Below are 25314 nucleotides of genomic sequence, written 5' to 3' on the forward strand. Positions count from 1 at the left end.
AAAATAAACTAACCTGCACTTACCTTTGAAAACTGTCATGGCTGGTGTGAAGGAGACTGGAGAGAGGAAGGTTATTGTGTAGGATGACATTTACTATCACTAACGGAATCTTTTTCTGCACGGCGGCCATTGCATGTGCTCACACAGATGTTGATGACAGTAAGTATTAACAAACTCTCATCATATACTGTATTTAATGCAACTGGTAATAAGGTAGCTGAGGAAAGGGTCTCTATCTGCAGGCACCCTGACCTAGAATGAAGCAAAACATTCCTTGTATGGAAAAACAAAAACTGTCCATAGGTGCTTTGAAGTGACAGAAAATACACTAGTGCCAGTTGTGGGCACCTTCCAACGTTCTGAAAAATCACTGATTTCTGCCAAACACTGCAGCCTGAGACCAAGCATCCAACGATGGGAGATGATTACCCACAACCCCACAGCGAGAAACAGAGAGAGCGAGAGACAGAGAGAGAGAGAGACAGAGAGAGAGAACCACTGGATCAGTTGTGATCATGTGACATTCAGGGTCATATACTACTACTACAAGACATTGCTCATTTTTCATGTTAAAATTTATTAGAAGTGTTTGCTTGTCTTGAGGAATACTCGCAGAACAAGTTACTCACAACCCAAGGTTTTATTATATATATAACATCTTAAGTACAGAATAATCTATATTAAGTTGATGGTCCCTTAAGTTTAAGCAAATTCTCACAAGAACTAGGTTTTTACTCTCCACCTTCACATTTTATGTATGTCATAGTTTATATCCTTTTGTTTTGTGAATCCCTTAACTAATTTTTCAGATATCATGGATTTTACTACTTTTGTCTTTTAATCTTCACACTAGTTTTACAAGTGCTGTTTGCTTTTACTCATAATTTTTTTTTTCCCCTTCACAGTTTTTTTCCAATTATGGCCTTTCCTTTTCAACTTAAAAAATCCTTTGGGGGCGACTGGGTGGCTGTTGTTAAGCATCTGACTTCGGCTCTGGTCATGGTCTCCGAGCTCGTGAGTTCATGTCCCACATCAGTTGAGCTCAAATCCCACATCAGGTGAGCACAGGCCTCGCTTCCAGTGAGCTTGAGCCCTCCTTTGGGTAAAACACGAGCCCCGGTGAGCCCCATTTCTCTCTCTGTCCCTCACTCACTTGTACCCTCTCTAGTACATAAAATTTCTAAAAATCTCAAACATTTCTGTTAAGACTGGTTAGTGGTAATGAACCCCTTTATCTTATGGATGTGCGGGAAACTCTTTATTCCTTCTTAATTATGAGTGAGCACTTGCCAGGTTATTCTTGGTTGTAGGGTTTTTCATTTGAGCACTTAGAATACACCACACCACTCTTCTGGTTTGTAGTTTCCGGTGAAAATCAGCTGATAGCCTTACGGAGTTTCCTTTGTACATGATTAGTTGTTTCTCTCTTGCTGCTTTTAAGATTTTATCTTTAATTGTTGACATTTTAATTATTATGTCTTGGTGTGGATCTCCTTGGGTTCATCTTGTTTGGGGTTCTCTGTTTCCTGGACCTAGATATCTATTTCCTTCCCAAGATTAGAGAAGTTTTCAGCTATTATTTCTTCAAGTAAGTTTTCTGCACCTCCCCTCCCCCCCCCCGCCCTTCTGGGACTTTCTATAATGTGCAGGTAGTATAATTCACACTGTCATAAGATCACTTCCTTTTGTTTTCTTTTTGATGTTCAACTTGCATGCTTTCCATCTTTGTGTCCTCTAATCTACGGTTGATTCCCTTTGGAGTATTTTTCACAGCTTTTCAACTGTGGTTGGTTCTCTTGTACAATTTTCATCTCTTTGTTGAAGGTCTCACAATTCATCCACTTTTCTCTGAAGTTTAATGAGCATCTTTATGACCATTAGTTTGAACACTGTATCAGTTAGGTTGCTTATCTCCATTTTATTTAGTTCTTTTTCTGAGGGTTTGTCTCATTCTTTCATTTAGAGCATATTCCTCTGTTTCCTCATTTTGACTTTCTGTGTTTCTATGAATCAGACAGAACAGCAACTTCTCCAAGACCTAAAGGAATGGCTTTGTGTATGGTCATCCCATGTAGATTACACATGCCTATTAGCCTTGGTTAGCCAGCTAGAGCAGTAGCAGGTGCAGACCAGCAGTCCTTGGGCCACTCAGCACTGGGGCAGTCCTGGTGGGATGGCGTGAGCTAGAGTGGGCACAGGTTGAGGGGTCCCAGGGTATTCTGCACAGGGCACACCCAAAGCCAAAGTGGGTAAAACCTGTGTGAAGGGATCAAGGGTACTCTGTACTGGGAGGACCTAGGTGTGCCATGCTGGGACGTCTTGGGGTCCTCCTTCCAGGTTCCTGGCAAAACAACTTGAGCCAAAGCAGGCGCAGGCCTGGAATATTCTGGGATCCTTTGCACTTTGGTGAAACAGCTGTCGTTCTTTGGTGGGTGTTGTCCTGTGGTGTCCCAGTATATGCCTTGCTGGGGCCACCTTGTGCAGTCTCCTTTAGGGGATGGCCTGGCCCTGCTTCTGTCTGCAATATTGAGGTGGAGGGGGAATGTAAACAGTGGTACTCACCTGCCTCTTAGACTCCAAAGAGCATTCTACACCTCCCCCACTGTTTGGTAGAGCTCTAAGGCTCGTTCCTTTATAGTCTAGTTGCTCATTGAACCATGGTGGTTTTTTCCCCCAATGCTCCAAGGTGGCCAGGGCTGCTGTGGCCTAGGGCCCAGGGCTTGCTGAGGGCAGTGAGGTGGCTAGGGCATCCAGACACGGCTCCTTTCTGTGCTGGTGGGGGAGAGACCAAAAACAATGGCACTTGCCAGCTTCTCTAACAACCTGTGGTTTGGTCCAGGGTTAGTTCCTTTATATTCTAATTGCCCTTTTAAGCCACAGCTTTTTTTCTGTGCCCCAGGACAGGCAAATCTACTCACGGTCCCTAGTACTCTCCTTCTTGCTGCAACTCACAGCATTGGGAGTAGGGTTCTTGGTACCATGTCTCCTGCTTTTCTCTATATGGTCCCTCTACCCTTCGTTGTGCAGAAGCTGTCCAGTCAGCCCCCAGCTGTTTTTCAGGAGGACCTGCTCTGTAGATAGGTGTAGGCCTGGTGGAGGCACTGAGTGAGTTCAGGGTCTTCCTGAGCTGCCTTCTTGGACTGTCCCTCCATGCATTGTTCTACTTCCCCTGCTGCCACTCTCACTGCTCTCAGGGTGGAAGGACTAACTCCTCCACATGCATCCTCCCCACCCAAGGTTTCTTCTTACAACCAGGCTCAAGTCCTATCACTGCCTCCTACCTCCCACCCCAAAGTTCTGAACATTCTGACAAATCCTGCTTGGCTACCAACTCAAGTTCCAAAGCTTAGCCTGGTTCCTCAGCCCCGCAAGCTACCTTCTTTCTCCCAGGTCTTACATACCATTATTCTGTTTTCTCTGATGCTCTCTTCAAATTGTTCTGGCTCTTCCCTAAATATCCTTCCATGTTCAAGCCTTTGCTAAGGCCTTCTCCATGCAAAATACCTTTTCACTCATTTTTCACTTCTGCCTTTTCAACCTTTACAATTCCCATCCATCCCTAAGGCTACTTGCTGCCCCTACCTGGGTTCTGCCCCTGCTTTCTTCCCCATTCCCCTGTGCTTGTTTTTACTTTCTTAGGACTGGAAGCAAATTTGACCTTGTATTATTTGAGTAGATAACTCTTCTATTAAAAGCAAGCCATTCATTCTGCAAATACAAGAAGATATTGTTTTAAGTTAAAACACCAAATTTATTGCATAATATTGAACTATATGCACACACATAGAAAATAAACATTTCATATAACTGTATATCTTTTTTAATCTTGTATTATAAAGACTGAAAAAACTACCAATTTAGCCATTGAAATAAGTTTTAAAACCAAAAAGAAAAAAAAGCAAAATCTACATCCTTCATTGAGATTTGCTGCTATATCACGGTTCATAAATACTTCATTTTATATAAATAAGTCTTTCCTCTAGTGACTAGGAATTTAAAATTAGGCTGACATGGATTCTTTGATCATGTATAATATTCTTATCCCATGATGAAGAAGACTGAGCATGTCATTATTTTTGATACATATATTTGCTTTAAACACAATCCCCCCTGAAATCCCACTGTAAACAAACATTTCAAATGCAATAAACAAAAGTTCCATAGTAAAGAATGTCCTTAAGTGTTAGCAATTAGGGACAAGGAAAAAAAAATAGAAATTTTGCAATTTAAATAGAAATTAAAAAAATAGACTGCATGCATCCACTAGGAGGATAGGAAGGGAGCATTAAGTCAGATAACAATGGGATGACGTGAAGGAGAGGAAGGAAAGAGAAAGTGTTAGAGGGTATAAACTGATAGGGAAAGACGACAAGAAATTTATTATTTCTACTTTCCTTGGAGAAGCAACTTGCTCCAGAAGCGAGATAACTGAAGGGTGGGGGTCTATCACCTCACCATATTGTTGAAGGTACTTGGCTGAACAACAGAACAAAATTTGGCTCAGCGGCAATGCTAAGCTGCTCTGCGTGCCTTTACGTAGGTCCAGGCATAGGCAGAGCCAGGGGGAGGCTGCTAGTCCCTCGACAGCTTCTTATAAAGCAAGACGTGTTGATAAAGGCTCCCACAAATTCTCAAGAGTTCAGCCAAAGTAATGGACCCAGATCCAGCTTGCTGGAATTGGGAATTTCTGAAGTAGTCCTTTCCCCTTTAGTCCTTACAGCAGGGCTGCAGCAAGCCAGGAGCATTTCCAAGTCTGCAGAGAAAGGAGACGTTCCGCACGTGCAGGTGAGAAAGGACACGTTAGTCAAAATCATTCTTGCGGAGGAATGAGCAGTTAAGAGAGGACAGGAAGCACTGTGAGGAATTTTCAGGGCTGAGAGAGACATTTGGGAAGTAAGAGTTTAAAATCTCACTGCCATTTTACCCAGCAGAGTGCAACATAATCACAAGTGCAAGGACTGCTACTAGATAATTTGGTTTAAAAACAAAAATGCCTCCCATATTGAGAACCAATTTTTCACCCCGTCCCTAAACTGTGATTTTTCAAAAGGGTGGCTTACTGCTCACAAGCCCAGAAACACATCTGCTAGGTTCAGGATTCAAAAGTCCCAACCCATGTATACAATAAAAAAATAGAACTCCCTCCCTAGGATTTACTGTATGGGCCTCAACATGGACACTGAGGAAGGGAGGGAAATCTGGGGCAAGAGGGGGAGCCTCAAGCCAAACTGAACCCCTCATAGTTGTCAAGGGCCTGGGTCAGCCGTGCACTCAGGATCTCTTTACTGCTGTATTTGGGGAGATCAAGAAGATTGTAGCAAGTGTGGGCCACGGGCAAGTACTCCTCCCCGCTGGCTGTGGACTGGATGACAATCTGCAGGCTGGCCATGCCATAGATGGGAATCCGGTCACTGCCCGTCAGGAACACTGAGGAGAAAGGAACCGGCATTACCAGCCACGCAGTGAGGAGCTGCTGTCGCAGACAGGAGAGGAGGCATGACACCCTGTGGCGCACCTGAGAAGGACACTTTCATGTGCCAGTATGTATTGCATTCCTATTGATATATGCTTATTCTTATAAAACAAAAGAGACTGCCTTTCAAATCCTGTTTCTTAGTTTTATATAGATAAAAATTCTGTTTTTTCAATGGCTCATTTCAGACTCTGATTATAGACTGATGCGAATAATCCATCCAGTTGATAGATGTTCAAAAATGCCCTCAAATAAAAGATGGTCCCAATCAAATGTATGTCCTCATAAATGTTATGGGCCTTCACAGAATCCAAGAGGAAAGGAATTCCTGATATAGGAAAAGAAGAGCTGACCTCAGGGGGAAACAGGAAGAAGACTATAACCTCGGTGACCTCAAGGTCTCCTCTTTCCAGTGTCTAGCACGTATACCCCACCTTGGCTACTGCATATCCATTTGAGATCTGTTTGCTCCTTTCCTTATTTCTTTAAACCAGAAGAGCTGACACTGGTATTCTGTTAGACATCTCACTCTCCTAACACTGTGACTTGGCAAAAAAAAGAACAATGCAGTTGTCTTTCCCTGTTTTCGGGCACTACATAACCTCCGAGTTAACTGCTAGAAATTACTAGAAACAAATCTAGTTAAGGAGCACTTTCAACTAACCTATTACCTGAGGCTATGATATGTAAACATTTGCCAAAATTTGTCTGTAGAGTCACTAAAAATTTCCACAAGTATAATGATCTCTGAAGAGAAAAGTATCTTTTAAGGAAGTCTCCATGACCGTGAGCAGCTCCTCTTGGATCTTACAGCCCTATGAGCCCCCCTGATAAACTTTAACCTGCCATCTGACTTCTATTCCGCCGATTCTCAGGAGCCAATGTAACTAGGCAGGAGAGGCAGGGCTTTTTTAAGCATTCTTGTGTGAGCCCAACCTCCTCCATGCTTACTCCATGGGAGCACAAGAATCTGAGGGTAAATCTTGCATTAATATTAATATATGCTCATTCTTCAAAAGGGACTTTCAAACCCTGTTATTTTATATGGATAAAAATCTACTATTCATCGGGTAATTTCTGATCTGATTATATATGGACACCAAGATTTCAACTATTTTTAAAAGGCTGAATTTGGGGATGCCCGGGTGGCTCAGTCAGTTGAGCATCCAACTCTTGATTTCAGCTCAGGTTATGATTCCAGGGTCATGAGATCAAGCCTGCATCAGGCTCTGCACTGAAAGTGGAGCTCACCTGAGATTCTCTCTCTCCCTTCTCCCTCCCTCCCTCTCTCTCTCTCTCTCCCTTCCTCTGCCCCTCTGCCCCACTCATGCTCCTTCTTTCTCTCTCTCTCAAATAATATAAAATAGAACAGAATGGCTGAATTTGTTCATCTAAACAAGGCTTCATTCTCCTTTCCAGATATTACCCTTCTCAAATGCCACCAGCCAATCACCAGGAACCATATATTGTAGGATTGCATTTATGTGTAATGTCCAAAACAGGCACACCCACAGAGCCAGAGAGTAGATGGGGAGGGGGGTGCTGTGAGCGGTTTGGAGGAAATGGGGAATGATTCAAGAGTTCAAGGTTTCTTAAGATGATGAATATATTTAAAAATTACTGATAGCTTCAAAACTCTGTTGAATATACTAAAACCTACTGAATTAGATACACTTTAATTGGGTGAACTGTATGCTTTATGAATTATATCTGAATAAAGCTATTAAAAAGCATATCTCCCCAGTTACATCTGTAATGGGCACTATAAAATCTTCAAAAGTCTAGAGAGAAAAGGGAAATTAATCAGATTCCATTGAAGTAATATTTAAAGGTATCATATATAAAATAACTAATATTTTTAGAGCAAGTGAAAAATCAGTGAAATGTTTTCTTCCTTTCATGCAACACATCCCGTTAGGCAACAAATAGGGATTAACAGCCTGTGTTTGCCTGAGATACCATTAAGACAAGAGTGCAAATTATTTCCCTTATTTGCTCTTTTCCATTTACAAGAGTTGACCTTAACCTCTGGAGGACATCACCCCAACCATATGCAACACTGACGTGCGGACAGACACCATATTCCCATTACTGATACTTACAGAGAAACTTCTTCTTCTTTTCCAATGGAAACTCATGAAATGTTTCCCAAAATAGTTTCACAGTGGGATGTGTGGCTGAGTAATCACCCTTGTAGATGGCCGTCTGCCCAAAAGAGACAAAAAGAAAAAAAACCCTATCTTAAAGGAGAATATTATTATAGAGGACATAGACTTGTGTACCATTTGCAGCTGAGACTAAGAAATAACCCCTGAGACAGAGGGAGCCTCCGAGTCCTACGGGGCAGGAGACCGCGCTCTGGGCGCTGCTGCTTCGTGGAGGCAGAGACAGTGCCGCGTGCGCTCACCTCTTCCAGCTCTTCCCAGTTGTAGTTGCTGTTCCCCACCATCATAGCCCTCAGCTCTGAGGGCTGGAAGAGCTCCAGCACCTTGCCGCCACACACCTTCAGGAAGCCGCTGGAGAAGGCTGTGTACCATTCGTGAACGGAGATTTGAAAGACATAATTCACATAAGCATCCACGAATTCCTGCCTGCCAGAAGACCAAAGAGACAGAATACATTTAGCCCAGAGTCTTGCAGAGTTTATCAAGTTCACTTTTTAAAACATTTTTTTTATTTTATTATTTTTGAGAGACCGAGAGAGACAGCGTGAGCAGGGGAGGGTCAGAGAAAGAGAGAAGGAGACACAGAATCCGAAGCAGGCTCCAGGCTCCGAGCTAGCGCTCAGCACAGAACCTGACGCGGGGCTTGAACCCACGAACCGTGAGATCATGACCTGAGCCGAAGCCAGCCGCTTAACCGACTGAGCCACCCAGGCGGCCCTCAAGTTCACCTTGTAACACAGAAGTTGAGAGAGACAAAAAATGGAATTTCATCAAATTCTCACACCAGGAGGCATCCATCCGCAGGTTAGCACGGGAGTTTCAGGTGATCTGGGGGCAGGGAAGCCAGGTAGGAAGGGGAAGAGGCTAGGCAGGTAGAGCCATACCACTGACTTAATTTTCCCTGAGGAGCTCCAGGTTTCATCTTGTTTAGGGTCCTAATTAAAATTTATTTTGGAAAAAAGACTCTAAGTCTAAGATAATGATTCTAGGCTTCTTCCATTCTCTTCAGAAACAAAGTTAAACCATCTGATATCTGCATCCTCACCTATTCTAAAAGGTAATTTTATAACTCCTTTCTGGAAAGGACTGTCTTTTACAATGGGTTCCGTCTGACTAATAATCAGTCAAATGCAAATTAAGACAATAACTTCCTGCAAGTCTGACTCACAGCAAGCTGGCTTCCTGGGCTGCTTATTGTAGATAACGGGTTAGTTTCCTGAGCAGATTTCTGAGGGTTGCAGGTCAGAATTCTATTTTTATATATAGTCTGGCCATCATCTGTATGCATTCAGTCTCTCACTAGTGGGAATGTACACTGTGAACTGAGACATAAACACTTAGGAGAAAAAGTTGTCAATACCTAGAAAGGTTGAAAATGTAAATACCATTTGACTGAGCTAACTCCACTACCAGGTGGGTGGCCCAGAGAGACTCTCACATGAGTGCACAAGACAAGCACACACATGTTCACTGCACCATCGTCTTGTCATACAGAGACACGAAGCTAAATCTCCATTAATATGGGAATGGACAAAAAAGATGATGTGATGATAGGACAGAAACCATTAAACAGAGCACTTTACTAATTCGACCCATATTTATCAAAATGGAATTAACTAGACCTGTATTTATCAAAATGAACAGAATCTCAAAAATAATGTTTGAGTGAAACCCAAGTTTTTGAATACAATGTTAAGTACAATATGATAGCAGCATAGACTTTGAGCAAAACAGATCAGTCCCCATAAATGGGAGGCCCTCATCTTTAAAAGACTGAGGTCTTCCACACCCTCCAAAGAGGAGGGAATCTGGCCTCCAGACTGCCTTCTGACTCAAGACTGCAGCATCTACTCCCACCAGAATTGTCAGCCTGCCAGCCTGCCCTGCAGATTTCCAACCTGCCAGCCTCATAATCGTGTGACTGATTCCTGAGGATGAGTATCTCTTTTTGTCTGTCTTTCTAATATATGCGTATGTATACATGCACGTGTATGTTCCTTTTGAGCTGGGATATCCAGTTTTTTCCTACCTACAGAATCTAACAGAAGCATTGGCCCTTCTTGGATTTCAAGTCTGCCTGCCTTTGGATTAGACTACAACCATTATCTCTTCTGGGTCTGCAGCTTGCTGACTGCAGATCCTGGGCCTGGCCTGCCTGCATTTATGTACATGAACATGTGCACGTGCAAACATGAACACACACACACACATACACACACACACACACTCTCCCTATTGGTTCTGTTTCTCTGGAGAACCCTAACAGATCATGTAAATATCATCTTAATTAGGGAGGGGTGAGACTTAGTTTGATCAATCCTGAGGCAAAATTCTTCCACAGCTGTGAACCTGCATTCGTGTGTGTGCGCGCACGCATGTGCGTGCACATTTACATATATATCTCCTATTGGTCCTGTTTCTCTGGAGAAGCCTAATACAAATTTTGGAAACAGGAAGTAGGGTACTACAATAGCAAATATCTAAAAATGTAGAATGACGTGGTAAAGGTAAAGGCTGTCAGAGTTTTGAGACAGCTGACAGAAAATGCCTGGGTGCCTTGAAGAGACAGTTGATAAAAATATAAACAGCAAAGGAGATTCTGGTGAGGGCACAGAAAGAAGAGAGGAGAGCTGTAGAGAAAGCTTTTGTTGTCAGGAAATTAACACCTCATAAACAATATGGAAAAAGGAATATTGAAACGCTTTTGGAAAAGTCTCACAAGAAAATGTGCTACTTACTGAAAATTGGAAGAAAGGCTATCTTGTTATCAAGTGGCAAAGAACCTGGCCAAATTGTGTTCTAGTGTTTTGGACCCCTATGAATTCCCTGGAAAGCCAACAAAGTTACCAAAAATAAAAATTGTAAAGAGCAGAAGCACTGCCAGTTTGCACCAAAGAGATAGCGATAGACAAAATGATGGAAGACTGTTAGACTTCTGGAATTCTACTGGTATGAAATGAGCCTACCCAACTGACTGACTGTGCAAACAGGTGTTGCCTTTTAAGAAAAGGGAAGAATGCCCCCAAAGGCAAATCAGAGTCCTGTGAGCCTACCATTGCCATCATGGGCTTAGGTCAAGGAACCAGAGCCAGTAACTTCTTAGCCATGAAGGGTAGGGCCACCACCACTGTGAGCCAGAGGACACAGCACAGTCCCAAAGAGGATTATTCTCCAAGCCTCAAAATCTAGTGCCATTTTTCATGCTAGGTTTATGACTTGCTTGGGACCTATGACCTCTTTCCTCCTGATGTCTCCCTTTTACAATGGGAATGTCCAACCCGTGCCTGTGCCCACCATCGTATTTGGAAGCAGACAACTTGAATCTGGCTTCACAGCTGTGAAATTCACAATTGTGGAAGAATTTTACTTCAGGATTTAGAGGATATTTACCTGCTATATGAGTCAGAGTTCTCCAGAGAGAAACAGAACCAGCAGGGGGGTGTGCACATGTACATAAATGTAGGCAGATAAGCCCCAGGCTCTGCAGGTGGCAAGCTGCAGGCCCAGTAGAGCCAATCATGTAGTTCTAGTCCACAGACAGGCAGGCTTGAGATCCAGGGGGGTTTATGCTTCTGTGACTGTCTCCAAGGAGGAAAAATTGATGACCCAGTTCAAAAGCAGCATCAGGCAGGAAGAGTACCTGCTACTCAATCTTTTTGTGCCACTCAGGCCTTCAACTGATGAGAGCCTCACGTATCAGGGACAGCAATCTGCTCTACACAGTTTCCTATTTAATCACTGACCTCATCCACAAACACCCACAGATGTACCCACAGTAATAACTCACCAAATATCTGGGTACACCATAACCCAGTCAAGCTGACACTTAAAATTAACTATCACAGATGAGACTTTGGACTTAGAGCTGATGCTGGAATTGTGTTAAGACTTTGGGGGATGTTGGAATGGGATAAATGTATTTTTTTTATTTTTTTAATGTTTTATTTATTTTTGAAACAGAGAGAGACAGAGCATGAGAGGGGGAGGAGCAGAGAGAGAAGGAGACACAGAACCGGAAGCAGGCTCCAGGCTCCGAGCTAGCTGTCAGCACAGAGCCTGATGCGGGGCTCGAACCCACAACCGTGAGATCTGACCTGAGCCAGGGTCGGAGGCTTAACCGACTGAGCCACCCAGGCGCCCCATGGGATAAATGTATTTTATAGGTGAGAAGGACATGACTTTTGGAGGGCCGGAGGGTGGAGTGTTATGAGTTGGATTTTCTCCCCCTAAAATTCATATATTAAAGTTCTACCTACCAGTACTTCAGAAGGTGACCTTATTTAGATATAGGACCTTTACAGAGGTAATCAAGTTCAAAATCAGGGCATTAGGGTGAACCTACTCCACTATGACTGGTGTCCTTATAAGAAAGGGAAATTTGGACACAGAAACATTCAAAGAGTGAAGACAATGGGAAGAGACAGAAACAGCCAGCCATCTGCAAAACAAAAAGAGAAGCCTCAGAAGAAGTCAACCCTGTCAACACCTTGTTCTTGGACTCCCACCTTCAGAACTGAGATAATAAATTGTTGTTTAAGCCACCTAGTCTGTGGTACTTTGTTACAGCAGCCCCAGCGAACTCATATACTCTAATCTCTGTATGTCAACTAATACTGTTCTCAACACAATCTTTTAATAATGATCATTAACAGTTACAGAGTGTTTACTGGGTGCTAATCACTGCGATAAATTTTTAGATACACACTACTCCAGTGAATATTCAAAACTACCCTTTGGGTGGATTTAATGGACAGACAGAAGGCCGTCCCAATAAAAATAAATTTTTAAAAAGTTTTTTCAGGTCGCAGAGGTAAATTCTCAATTATTCTCCATTTTTAAAACTTTTCAAGTGCATTATCATAATTCCAATTTCAGAACTGAATCCAAGACAAACAGCTGGTACAGAGGCAGGGGCAGCCCTCTGCCCCAACCAGCTCATCTAAGCGCCTCCCTTCCCCTGCATTGATTCTTTTCATTTCCAATGTGACAGCTACATGAGAAATTACCATGTGCTGAGGTGAAGTTTTCACAACATGATAGCTCTACATTATTCACAATTCTGTGTTACTGCAGCCTCAATTATTCACTAGAGTCCATAAAGACCATAAAATGAGACAACTCTTAATGAAGTGACATTTTAAAATATATGAATTTAAAAGAACAAGCACTATATCCACTGCCAACAGTTTTTAGAAGTCTGGGTTCAAACGGTAGTAAGGTTCTTTTAAAAAGTTTGTTAAGCCAATTCTGAGATTGATATAGAAAGGTAAAGTAACTAGGGGAGCCAAAACAACTGTGAAAAAGAACAAAGTTAGAAAATTCAACTTTACCTAACTCCTGACTTACTATAAAGTTACGGTTTTCAAGAGTATTGTTGGTGAAAGGATAGACACATAAATAAGTCAATGCAACAGAATCAAAAAGTCCAGAAATAAACCCACACAAATATGGTCAATTAATTCTCAACAAATTTGCAAAAGCAATTCAGCAGATAGTGTTTTCCTAGATCAACATGAAATTCACATCCAGAAGGTATATATCCCTATACGTCTCTCTTATATAAAATCTAACTCAGTAAGGATCACAGTCTAAATGTAAAAGTTATTAATAAACCTTTAGGAAAAAAACACAGAAACAAATTTTTGTGGCCTTGGATTTGGCAAAGATCTTTGAGCCATGACACCAAAAATCCAGTCCATAAAAGAAAAAAATGATCAAAATTTTAAATTTTTATATTTTGAAAATATTAAAAGACAAGCCATGGACTGGAAGAAAATATTTACAAAACACATATTTCACAAAGCACTTGTAACTAAAATATATAAAACCATTAAAAATTAAGAAAACAAAAACTCAACTTAGAAAATGGGCAAAAGATATAAACTGATATTTCATCAAAGAAGACATATGAATGACATCTAAGTATACTGGAAGATACTCAACCTCATTAATCATTTAGGATACTGTACACAGCTATTAGATTAAGGAGAAAAAAAACCAACAATACCAAATGCTGTTGGAGTAACTATAACTTATATACATAGCTGTACACGTGAAAGCAAAATGGTATAGTCACTTTGGAACACTGTGGAACCATTTATTTAAAATATGACCAAGCAATTCTACTCCTAGGTATGTATCCAAGAGAAATAAAAACTTATGTTCACTGCAGCATTATTTATAATCACAAAACATTGGAAACAACCCAAATGGGAATATTATTTGGTAATAAAAAGGGAAAAAATGACTAATATACATAACATCACAGATGAATCTCAAATGCATTATGCTGAGTGTAAAAGGCCAAACTCAAAAGTCCACACACACATGATTCCATTTATGGGACATTCTGGAAAAAAACAATTTTGGAGATGAATCAGTGGTCACCAGGGCTGACAAGGGAAGGACTGTGAAGGAGTTTTGGGGATGATGTTACTATTCTACATCTCAATTAGTTTAGTGTTTACATGACTATATTTGCCAAAGGAAAGGACAAATTTTATTACACATAAATTAGTAATTAAACTATATTTTTATTATATGTAAAATATATCTATTAAACATAAATTATATCTCAATAAAAAACTATTTGAAAAAGTTACTACCTTAACATTAAATTTTAAGATTTTTTAAGATGGCAAAATAAAGAGTCCTAACAGATGAGTACATCCTGCTTGTCTCAAGCAAGTCAAGTAAGTCAAACGAATTTTATTAAAATTCTAGCTTTTTTAAAGGTCTGTCTCAACTTCTACACTATAGGAGTTAGAAGGTCCGGTTTCTGCCTCTAATTCTGCCAATCAAGTAATACACACAGTAATAGAATATTTCACTATATTTTTCTGCTTCCAAATTCCTTATCTTTAAAATGAGGAAACGCATTCTTAACCTCAAGGTAAATGCAACCATCAAGAGATGATAAACAGAATATATGGGGGTAGGCCTGCTGACAATCCTGACTCCATCTTTGGCCCTCCACCTTGTTCATGTTTGCTCAGTCACTCCTCTTGGGGGTACGTGTTCTGGGCCCCCTGGAGATTAACATACATACCTTAAAATTATGGGAGAGGCTTGTTTTGGCCTCCCATGAATCTATTAGAGATAACATGGTCTTTCCCCTTCCTGACACACAGGTGGTTCCACAAGTTAAAGGTTAGCTGTCAGGTGCACGTGAGCCCTTTGAGGTATATGTGAACTCTTTGCTCTTACTGTAATACCCATCTACCTGTCTCCTCAGGGTTTTGCGGAAAATAACTCTGCAGATGCTGTGGATCGCTCTCCACCCAATCCCTCATCAGTAAACTACCCTGAATAAAACTCTGTGTAAACTGTATGAAGTCGCCTCCTTATTTTTCTGGTGTCTGAGTGCCTTCTCAGTCTGGGGGATACTTTATGGTCTGTCCTCCACTAACAATGGATGATAATGTGGAATATGTATAGTGTCAGCCAACTAAATATAGATGTATTATCACATTAAACCCAGTTAAACTGAAATTTCAGCCTTAATAAAACCCAGTCACTACAAATGGTAGCAGGAAAAGAGAAAGTAGGGGCAGCTAGGTAGTTCAGCTGGTGAAGTGTATGACTTTGGCTGAGGTCATGGTCTCAGGGTTCATGAGTTGGAGCCCCATGTTAGTCTCTGTGCTGACAGCTCAGAGCCGGGAGCCTGCTTTGGATTCTGTGTCTCCCTCTCTCTGTGCCCCTCCCCTGCTCATGCTTGCTCTTTCTCTCTCTCAAAACTAAAAAAAAATTTTTTAAAAGGATAAAGTAAATTATCTGGAGCAGAATTAAGAAAGTAAAATAGATAATAAGAATCACAAATACATTTTAAAGACTAGGATCTTTGCAAATGGGAATATATTGCGCTTTTTTTCAAAGGTTCTTTTCTTTGAGGAAGGGCACAAAAATACTTTTTATGTTTATTTTTCTTTTTGAAAGCGTGCTAGCAGGGGAGGGGCAGAGAGAGAGGGGAGAAAGAGGATCCAAAGCAGGCTCTGTGCTGATAGCAGAGAGCCCTATGTGGGGCTCAAACTGCGAGATCATGACCTGAGCCAAAGTCAGACACTTAACCAACTGAGCCACCCAGGCACCCCAAAAATGTCCTTTTCTAAAAGGGAATATTATTGCAGGTTATCTCTGTATATTAATGAATGTAATTAATTGGTTAAAAAACACTAAAATATATCAAGTGCTTGCTACATGTCAGCACTAAATGCTTTACATATTATTACCTAATTTAATATTCATAAAAACCACAAGATAGCACCAAATGTACTTTAGGAAGTAATTCCCTAATATTCATATGCGTGGTGAAAGAGCTTCAACAAATTCCAATACAGTGGAAGGGAAGAATTTAAATCAACAATGCTCAATTTTAAAATATTCCTTCCTAAGGAATCCCTAGAAAGATCATTTGTCTTCTTCCATACCTAAAACATGTGCCCTCACCCTTATTCAAAAAGCTATCACTTTGGTCTAATAAGCGACATAAGAAAGTGAAATAAAATGACTACTCAACTTGGTCTTAAAGGAGAGTTCCCTTTTTAAGACCTTTTTAAAAAATGTTCTCAGATACAAATCACCAGCAGAACCACAAAGCAGATGCAGAACTGTAGAGTGCCTTGGGGACAATGTCTGGGTGACACATGTGTGTCTGTGCATCCCCAATAAAGTGCAGTACTTAAAACATGCATTCATATGGATAAGACACTGCCCTGACCCTGAGCTTAAGGCGTTAGAAAGCTTTGCTTTTCTTTGGTCCTTCTCCTGCTTTCTTCCTGTCCACAGGCCAAAGATTCTGAGAGGACTTCTAGAACACATTCGGAATACCAACGGTCCTGAGATTCCCTATCCATGGCTCCAAAACTGCTTCCAAGATCCATCTAGCTGAGAGAAAACTTTGCCACCAATACATAGGCTGCTAAAGTAAGGAATGACCAAGAAGGGCTATTAAGTGGGCAGATGGACATGCAAGCTGCCCTTTCCGCACACATGCACCTAGATCCCCAAAGGAGTACAAAGTTAGTTCTCCCGTGCCTTCGCTTTCTGTAAAGGACTTCATGGGAATCTGAGAGGTGATCAAAGTCGACTCCGTAAGAGTAAGCTAGAGTTACCCAACCAACGCCAGCTATGGGGTCATGCAGACAAAGGCCAGGCCAGATGTACTGACAGTTGTACGTAAGGGCCTGTGTGGGACAGAGGAGCAAACTGAAAAAGGCTAAGGCCATTTAAGCAACTCCTGAAAAGGGGGCCTTGGGTACATGCTGTCATTCCCAGCCCAGCTTAAGAGGGGAGAAGGTATGTGGGCAGGGGTATGGGGGCAGGGTATCCAAGAAACAGGTTCTGACGTCAACTGCAGTGCCAAGGAGATGGCAGGGTAGCAACAGGGGGAAGCTGGCGCAGTATGGGGGGCAAGACCATCAGCTGATCATAGAGAGCCAGTCAAGGGCCGGCAACAAAAGGGCGGGGCCGCGGCCGACGGCACTGCCGCGGCCGACGTCACCGCCACTTGCCGCATCCACAAGATCTCTCTGGTGCAGCTCGGGTGCAGGTCTCTGCGGGAGCCACCCCAGACCTCTGCAGCTGCTCCTGTGAACATGGCCGACCCGGAAAACCAGGGGCCCACGGAGGCAAGCCAGGCTGCAGCGGCGGCGGCAGCGGAGGCGGCCGCGGCAGAGGAGGTAATGGCGGAAGGCGGTGCGCAGGGGGGAGACTCTGACAGCGCGACGGGCGACTCGGACAGCGCGGCTGGTCAGACGGCCGAGGAGCCCCAGACCCCTGCAGAGAATGCACCAAAGCCGAAAAATGACTTTATCGAGAGCCTGCCTAATTCAGTGAAATGCCGAGTCCTGGCCCTCAAAAAGCTGCAGAAACGATGCGATAAGATAGAAGCCAAATTTGATAAGGAATTTCAGGCTCTGGAAAAAAAGTATAACGACATCTATAAGCCCCTACTTGCCAAGATCCAAGAGCTCACCGGTGAGATGGAGGGGTGTGCATGGACCTTAGAAGGGGAAGAGGAGGAGGATGACGAGGAAGAGTACGAGGATGAAGAGGAAGGGGAGGAGGAGGAGGAAGAGGAGGAGGAAACTGCGGCAGAAGCTGCTGCGGAGGTGGCTGCTGCCAAAGATGAGGGTCCCCATTCTGCAGTGTCTGATGACGCCAAGAAATAAGCGGGGGCAGAGATACTGAAGAGAATGACGCCGGAAACAAAAACGCTATTTCTTTTTTTTTTTTTTTTTTTTTTTTTAATATTGGTGGACTTAAAACTAAGGCTCAGGTTTGGGACCAAAATACAACGAATCAATACTGACATTCCTAAAATTATATTCAATTGAAGCAATCAGATCCTGGCCAGCCCATTTCAAATTTGATTTTCATTTTAAAACAAATATAACAAAAGTGTTGAAAACGAGTTAAATTTAAGATGATTTTTTTCATGATCTCTTCTGTAAGGACTGCAACTGAGGCTTAGTAAGGGTGTCAAATAGATGTGAAGTAAAGAATGTCACTTTGAAACCTATTCATCCCACAGCCACCACCCTACACACGGAACACCCAGCCCAAGACTGAACATGTTCTCAATGCCTAATTCTTCAGTTTCTTTAGTCTGGACATTTTCCAGTGCAGGAAAAGCAGAACCCAAGAGGACTCTCATCTTAAGACTTTGCTTTTGTAACCCAGACATCAGCTACACTTGAGAGAAGAGTGATGAATGGAGGACACCTGTGATGCGGATCATGACCGTACTGTTTAATGAGGCCTGGAAAACTGCCACTTCAAATTCTAAAGAATGTTCTGATATTTGAATTTAGAGACGCAACATGGTTCTGAGGAGGGTGTATAACCTGTATAAGATTGTCAACATATGTGTTTGTCACTTACAGTCTCATGTTTATGTGTTTTCTTGGTAATGTCTATTTACAAAAGTGTAAAAAAAAAAGAACCCCAAAATGTTTAAGTATTAAATCCTTTTACCTAGTGTTCTAGAAATATTAATTTACTTGAAGAGATGTAGAATGTAGCCAATTCTGTAAAGCATGTGTATTAAGTGTTATGTAGTCTGATCTTTGTGAAGTCTTTTTGTCATGTAGCTTTTAGAATGTAGCTGTGAAAATCACCAGAACTCTTCAATGAAGCTAATGGTTGGAAAAAATATATACTTGAAGAACCAATCCAAGTGTGTGTCCCCACCCCCAGCTCAGAAGTAGAAGGGTTTAAGTTTGCTTGTATTAGCTGTGCCTTCATTATTTTGCTATGTAAATGTGACATATTAAATAAAAAATGGTGCATATTCAAATTTTACTGCTTGAGGGTAGACTGACATACAGTTAAGGATTTTTAGGAAGGACACACTTAATGTAAAGACTCTTAGCTTCTTTGTGGGTTTTGAATTTTGTGTGACTCTGTGATCTATGAAGAAACACGCATAAAGTTGTTTACCTCTGTAGTGTTAATAAAACAGTATTTTTTAAAAAAACAAAAGGACTCGGAATAGTCTGCCTGGAATCAAATCCCAGATCTGCCTCTTGTAAACAATGAACCTCAGGCAATTCAGTTGGTCCATGTTCAGTTTCTCCTTCTACAAAAGGGGATAGTAACAGTCCCTTCCTCACAATTATGAAGAACAAGTCAGTTAATACACAAAGTGTAGGCTAGTGTCTGACACATACTCAGTGCTCAAGAAATTTCGGCTATTATCATTTTATTATTGTTTTATTACTACATGAAAGATAAAGACACTGATTGGAAATTCAATCCTCTTGCCCTCCCCAGGTACAAAAGGGGAGAAAATAAATATCATTATATTCTTAAGATTATGATTCTTCATCAGAAAGGAATGTGGCTTTAATTCAGAAACAGGAAATTGAATAAACTGTCTTGTTTTGGTTTCCTCAATATAAAATCAGGTTTTGAATTCCTCCCAGAAGAGAAAAAAGACTTTTAATGTAATATTATAAATATCTAAGAGAGTCTACTTCAACTTTACATTTGGGAACTCTGAATGAAGTAAAAATAATTTAAAATTAAAGACACCCCCCCAAAATAAAAAACTGAGATGCATTTTCTTCCATTTCTCTTAAGGGTTAAAATTATGCAAAAGTGAAATTAGACTGCTTTATCTTAAGGACTGGAAAGCAGCTTTGACCTGTTGCTAATGTCTAGGAATAAGAGACTCACTTATATATATATATATTTTTTTTTTTAGGTCCATCTAAGTAAAAGAAAAGATGAATGGAAAAAATGAGGAGTCTAATTATTGGGGAATTTTTTTCCCAAGCATGTAATTATATATAGAAAACCCAAGAGAATCTACTGAAAATTATTAATAATGAATATGTTTGAGGAATTGACCAGCTGCCAGATAAATATACAGAAGCCGTTAACAATTTCTAGGAACTAATAATGACCGGTAATAAATGGAAAGACTTTAAAGGATAAATCAAAATATTTATAAAAACCTCTAATAAAATATGTATAGCCTATGTGAAAAGGAAAATCAAAGTCAGAAAGAAATGTAAAGGTCTCTGGATGGTTAAGATCAAATATCAAAAAAAGTGATAATTATTCCCAAACTAACTCTTATCACATTCAAATCAAAACCCAAACTGAATCTGGAACATTAACCTAATGTTCACCTGTATGAATAGCTAAGGAAAGCAGCAATATGGAAACAATTCAAGCCTTCACCTTAGACTACAGACCCTCCCCTAAATTTTTTTTAAGTGAAATTACATTATGTATTTATCAATTACTGGACAAGGGAAGGCTGAGATTGGTAATATAAGACCAAAAGAAGAAACAGACATGACAACACACAAATGAATAAACTGTAAAGATTTAAACACAGTACTCCAGGTTTTCAAAAGCAAACAACTGGGAATACAATTTACAATAAATATGGATGGCAAAAGGTTTAATAGTCTTAATGTGCTAGAGGTCCTACAAATCTTATGAAAATCATTTATAGTCTCAATACAGAAATACATAAAGGACTTCAGCAGACTACTTTAAAAAGAGGAAATGCTGCAACACTGTTTGGGGCAGAAAGACACATCCCGAGAGGGCAGCACTAGGCTGACCGGGCTGCAGCAAGGTCTGGACCACACGCACTCTCAGCCGGGCGCCTGGCCAGCAGTCTGTCTTCCACTTATAAGACTTTAGCTGTAGGGTTTTCTAGCTACCAGTCACACCACTGTTGGCCACTTTCCCAGGATACAGAGATGTTTACGATGCCTTTACTGTCAGTCAATTTCCACCGTTTCCTAACTGGGTTGATCTTTACCCTCTGCTTCCTGCACTGCTTATTTGACAGTTCCTCAGGCAGCCATGAAACTTGGATACCCTGCCTCCAAGATGGGTCAAACATTATCATTCAGAAACCACTTTTAACCCACTATATGCCCAAATTTGTCAGTAATGCACAAGATAACTGGCAGAAAGAAAAGCGACATGCATTACACATTCAATTCCGTCTCTCAGAGCATTATGCAGAACAGTGTCGCATCCCAAGCATGACCCAGCATTCCTCCCTGCCTGACAGTTAATGCTCAAGGCAGACACAGAGACACATTTGCACGTGCATACAACATGTACACAAACATTTTTTATTGAGGAGAAAGTCACATAACATAAAATTAACCATCAAAATGAACAATTCAGTGGCATTTAGTACATTCACAATATTGTCCGCTTCTAATTCACAGTAAAATACGTCAGAGCTCTGCAGAATATGTAAAGTAGCCTATGTGTGGAAGAACTGCAAAATTTTACAAATGCAAGAGAATTTATTACTTTTTTTTTTTAAAGAGAATACTTAGTGTTTCTAAGATTAGGTAAAATGAGTACTCTTATACACTGATGATAATGTGTACGTTGTATATAATTCATTAGCAAAATCAATTTAGCAAAAACATTTCTCAACTGATTCAAAATGATATACACGAATTCAATTTTATCTTGGGATCTCCATTAAAAAGTAATTTTAAAGGCAAACAAAGCTTTATACACAAAAGACGCTTGAGAAGTCTTATTAAAAATGAAGGAGGAAGGGAGAGAAATAAAAAAGAACACAGAAGCCCAATACCCCAAAGTGAGAGAACAGAACACACACATTCACAAGGTACACTGTGTAGCGATTATTAAAGGTGTTCATGAAGGCTTTGTAATGACACAGTAAATACAAGCATTGTCTCAAGCTAATTTTAAAAATTCAGACATATAATTTTACATATATATAGAACATTTTTAACTATGCCAACTTTGTTTTTTAAAAACTGCATAGTGTGCTTGAAAGGCAAACAGCAAATTCTTCTAAGTCGTTTTTCATACTGGGTTGGAGAAGGGGTGGTGGACAGAAACTCCAGTTCTGGTTGTGGCCTCTATGGGGCAATGTGCTAACATTTATGGAGCACAGGCTCTAACTCAAAGTGCCTGGCTTTGAATCCTGCCTCTGGCTTTGAATCCTAGATTTCTAGCTGTGTAACCTTGAACAAGTAACTCGTGCCTCTCTCTGCCTCAGTTTCTGCATCTGTAAAATGAGGATTACGTGTGAAGTACTTAGGTATAGTGCTTGACAAATAATAAGCACTCAAGAAATGTTACTGGCATTTTAATTATCTGCTATTCCTGTAACCGCCCGAATGCAAATACAAGGCAGATCTAAAAGATTACACATCTTAGAGACTATCTCAAGCAATCAACGCAGGTCTTTCACAGTCCTAACTTCAGCAGGTGTTAAGGAGCTAGAAGTGTTTGTCACGTAGGAGTTTTATTCTCAGGTTCTCTCTATGGAATCAGGGTGCTCTCTGCAGCACTTACTTTAATAACCTTGGCATGCCTCACTGTGTGGTCTTTTTACTACTTTCTCTATCCCTTTTTCAATATGACAGAAATGGGGGAAGACATCAACTGCACTTAATTTCACTACATTAAATTGAAGTCAATTTGGGAGAATGTAGAATGATACACTGATTTTTCATGAATGGTAATAACACCATATTAGAGTATGAAAAATACTTATCCAGATGTGATTACCAGCTGGGGCAAGATCTGGCTATGATGCAGCCACCAGCAATCACCCACGGATGTTCCTTTACTTGGACGCTTATAACTCAACTGTTCATCTGAAGCTCTTGTCCAAGGACAGGATGCAATTGTAAGACCAAATGGAATACAATAAATTATGGATAAAGAATCGGTACCTTTCTGACATTTTCCTCGAGGGCAGCACTGATGACAACCAACTGTTAACAAAAAAAGCTTCGATGCCAGCAGTATCTGTGTACTCAGCTGCCCAAGTTAAAATCCAGCAGGTATTATTCTTATAATTCTTTCATCTACTTTTCTTAGACCCATCTAAGAAATAACCAAAAAGGACCCTGAGCCCCCGGATGAGATTATGACATATAATAACAAAAGGAAAAAACAACTGCAATGATTAATCTTACACAGTTGTATGCAACATTTCTTACCAGGATCTCAAAATGCTTTACTGATAAGATTTCTGCTTTCGCAGCATAAAATAAAAAGAATAGAAATTCACTCATGTCTTTCTAGTTGTCCCTAACCATGACAGTAATACTAAGCAAAGTGGCAATAATCACAAAGTTCTCAGAAGCCTCTCCAGTAGGTAACTGTGTGACAGAAGCAAGGTTAGCTTCCCGTCACAAGTACAAAGTCATGTACAACAGTGCCTAAAACAGCATGGATGAGTTCACTGTGTGCACAACGAGTGCTAGTGACCCAGAAAAGCCAAAACCTAAACTTCACTAGAGACAGGGGCTGTTCCACATTTTAAAACTCAAACATGATATACTGGCAATCAAAGTGGAACCCACCACCCTCAGCCTGGCAATATTTAAAACCACAGCACTCTTCATTGTACAAAGACTTCAGCATTTTTGAAGCTCCTTTTTAGAATGTCATGGTAATAGAATAACGGAGCTTCATAATACAAGTTAAAAAATGATGTGGGTTTCCTTCTTTTTACTCTCTTAAATTTATGTATTATTGTTCTTTTAAGGAAACTGTATGTCATCAGAACATCCTTGAAGTGTGTTGTAGGAGCAGTTCTGAAGTCAATTAGAGGCAAACAACTACAAAGTAAGAGGAAAGGAAGCCACATCCCTTGTAAACAAAAGTACACTCTTCCACACTGAATCTGAGCACCACTCTTGGGCTTAAGCATTGTCTGTGAGTGTGCACGTGTCAGCAACAGACATAAACAGTGGAGAAGGAAAACAAGGAGAAAAAAAGAAAGTGTGCCAGGAACCTATTTCTATCACACAACTCCTCTGCTCACAAACCAACAGTGGTCTCTTACTACTTGCTGAATGAAGTCTAAACCTAACTTCCAAAGATTTCTACAATCTAATCCTCAAGGCTAAGCTAGTGTGAGTCCTCCAAATGAAGTCCCCCAGCAATGCCCCCCACACGCCACCCACTCACTGCTCTCTCCCTGAAATAACAATCAAGATTCAGCCATCACTTTAGGCAGCACCTTTCACTTTTTACTGTGTTCTCCGCCTCTATCCGTTATTCAATCTTAGCAGGCTTCCTGACCTAGCTCTATGCTGTTATCTGTCCTCCTGGGGCACAGGCACATCTGTCCAAGTTGATTTCTCTGAACTCCTGCAGATTCAACCCCCCAATTGAGACTTTTTACTTCATGTCTGAAATACGGCTGCCATGTGGTGAGAACAGCTTACACCCTAAGCATACTTGTTATATTTCAGTATTCCTGCAGTTTGTCCCTCAACTGTTCAATCCAACTGTTGATTCAAAAGAAATGTCTGAATAAGGACAGATAGTGACAGAGAGAGAAGCAGAGACATGAAGAGAGAAAAACTCAGACCCAGAAAGAGAAAAAAAAAAGCAGAGACAGAAAGTACTTTAAGAGAAATACTTTTATAAAGATATGAAAGAGCTGGAAGCCCCAACCACTGCCTCGACTGCAGACCACATCACAAATCATCTACTCTTACATTAGACCACTGCCCAGCCCAGTGCGTCAACACGCAGGGTTTGCTCCCTTCCTTGGCCTCTTGCCTAGCCCACTGTTAGCTTCTAAAAAATGTTACACACATTATCTTGTTTGAAACCTGATACAAAAACTCGATGTCCTTTGAAAAACTAAAGGCAGATACATACATATACAGGTTATAAAACAATCATCAAAACTAAGAGAAATCTCCTGGGCCAAAAACCCCACTCTATGATCTGCCATAAATTTCCCAATTCTAAAAACATTATCAGATTATATGGAATATATAAGCCTGTTTTTCTTAAGTTTATTTATTTTTGAGAGAGAGAGAGAAAGCAGGGAAGAAGCAGAAAGGGAGACAGAATTCCAAGCAGGCTCTGCACTGTCAGCACAGAGCTTCAAGAACTGTGAGATCATGACCTAAGCCAAAATCAAGAGTCAGACCTTAACCAACCGAGACACCCAAGCTCCCCTATAAGCACTTGTTTATATACTTTATTTATTTTAAAGTAGATCATAGGCTGTTAACAAAATACCAATGTTATGAGATAACAAAAGGACAGTACTTTTAGCTCCAAGATTCTTTTTTTTTTTTAATGTTTTATTTATTTTTAAGAGAGAGAGGGAGAGAGACAGCGTGAGCAGGGGAGGGTCAGAGAGAGAGGAAGACACAGAATCCGAAGCAGGCTCCAGGC

General features: G+C 40.9%; 2 protein-coding genes across 12 annotated transcripts in view; one reads left to right on the plus strand and one right to left on the minus strand.

Annotated features, from left to right (window-relative positions):
* Positions 1-4070: 4070 nt before the first annotated feature.
* The window catches only part of HERC3 (HECT and RLD domain containing E3 ubiquitin protein ligase 3), a 109808-nt gene continuing 88564 nt past the window's right edge, over positions 4071-25314 (minus strand). For 10 of the 11 annotated variants that reach the window (XM_029943184.1, XM_029943199.1, XM_029943191.1 and 7 more), the window contains 3 exons: positions 7881-8064; positions 7576-7678; positions 4071-5427 (listed from right to left, as the gene is read on the minus strand). In XM_029943184.1, the coding sequence (XP_029799044.1) occupies positions 5219-5427; positions 7576-7678; positions 7881-8064 (496 nt within the window). In that variant the 3' untranslated portion in view covers positions 4071-5218. The remainder of the gene's footprint in view (positions 5428-7575; positions 7679-7880; positions 8065-25314) is intronic. The other variant, XM_029943212.1, reaches the window with a different exon arrangement.
* Positions 17120-19159, plus strand: NAP1L5 (nucleosome assembly protein 1 like 5). Its single transcript, XM_029943228.1, has one exon. It carries the CDS (start codon positions 17232-17234, stop codon positions 17805-17807), a length of 576 nt encoding a protein of 191 aa, XP_029799088.1. The 5' UTR covers positions 17120-17231; the 3' UTR covers positions 17808-19159.

The sequence above is a fragment of the Suricata suricatta genome, chromosome 1, assembly GCF_006229205.1.
Source record: "Suricata suricatta isolate VVHF042 chromosome 1, meerkat_22Aug2017_6uvM2_HiC, whole genome shotgun sequence".
Classification (NCBI taxonomy): Eukaryota; Metazoa; Chordata; class Mammalia; order Carnivora; family Herpestidae; genus Suricata; species Suricata suricatta.

Excerpts from the sequence above, each read along its gene's own strand:
- NAP1L5 (XM_029943228.1), top strand. The coding sequence starts at position 17,232 with ATGGCCGACCCGGAAAACCAGGGGCCCACGGAGGCAAGCCAGGCTGCA.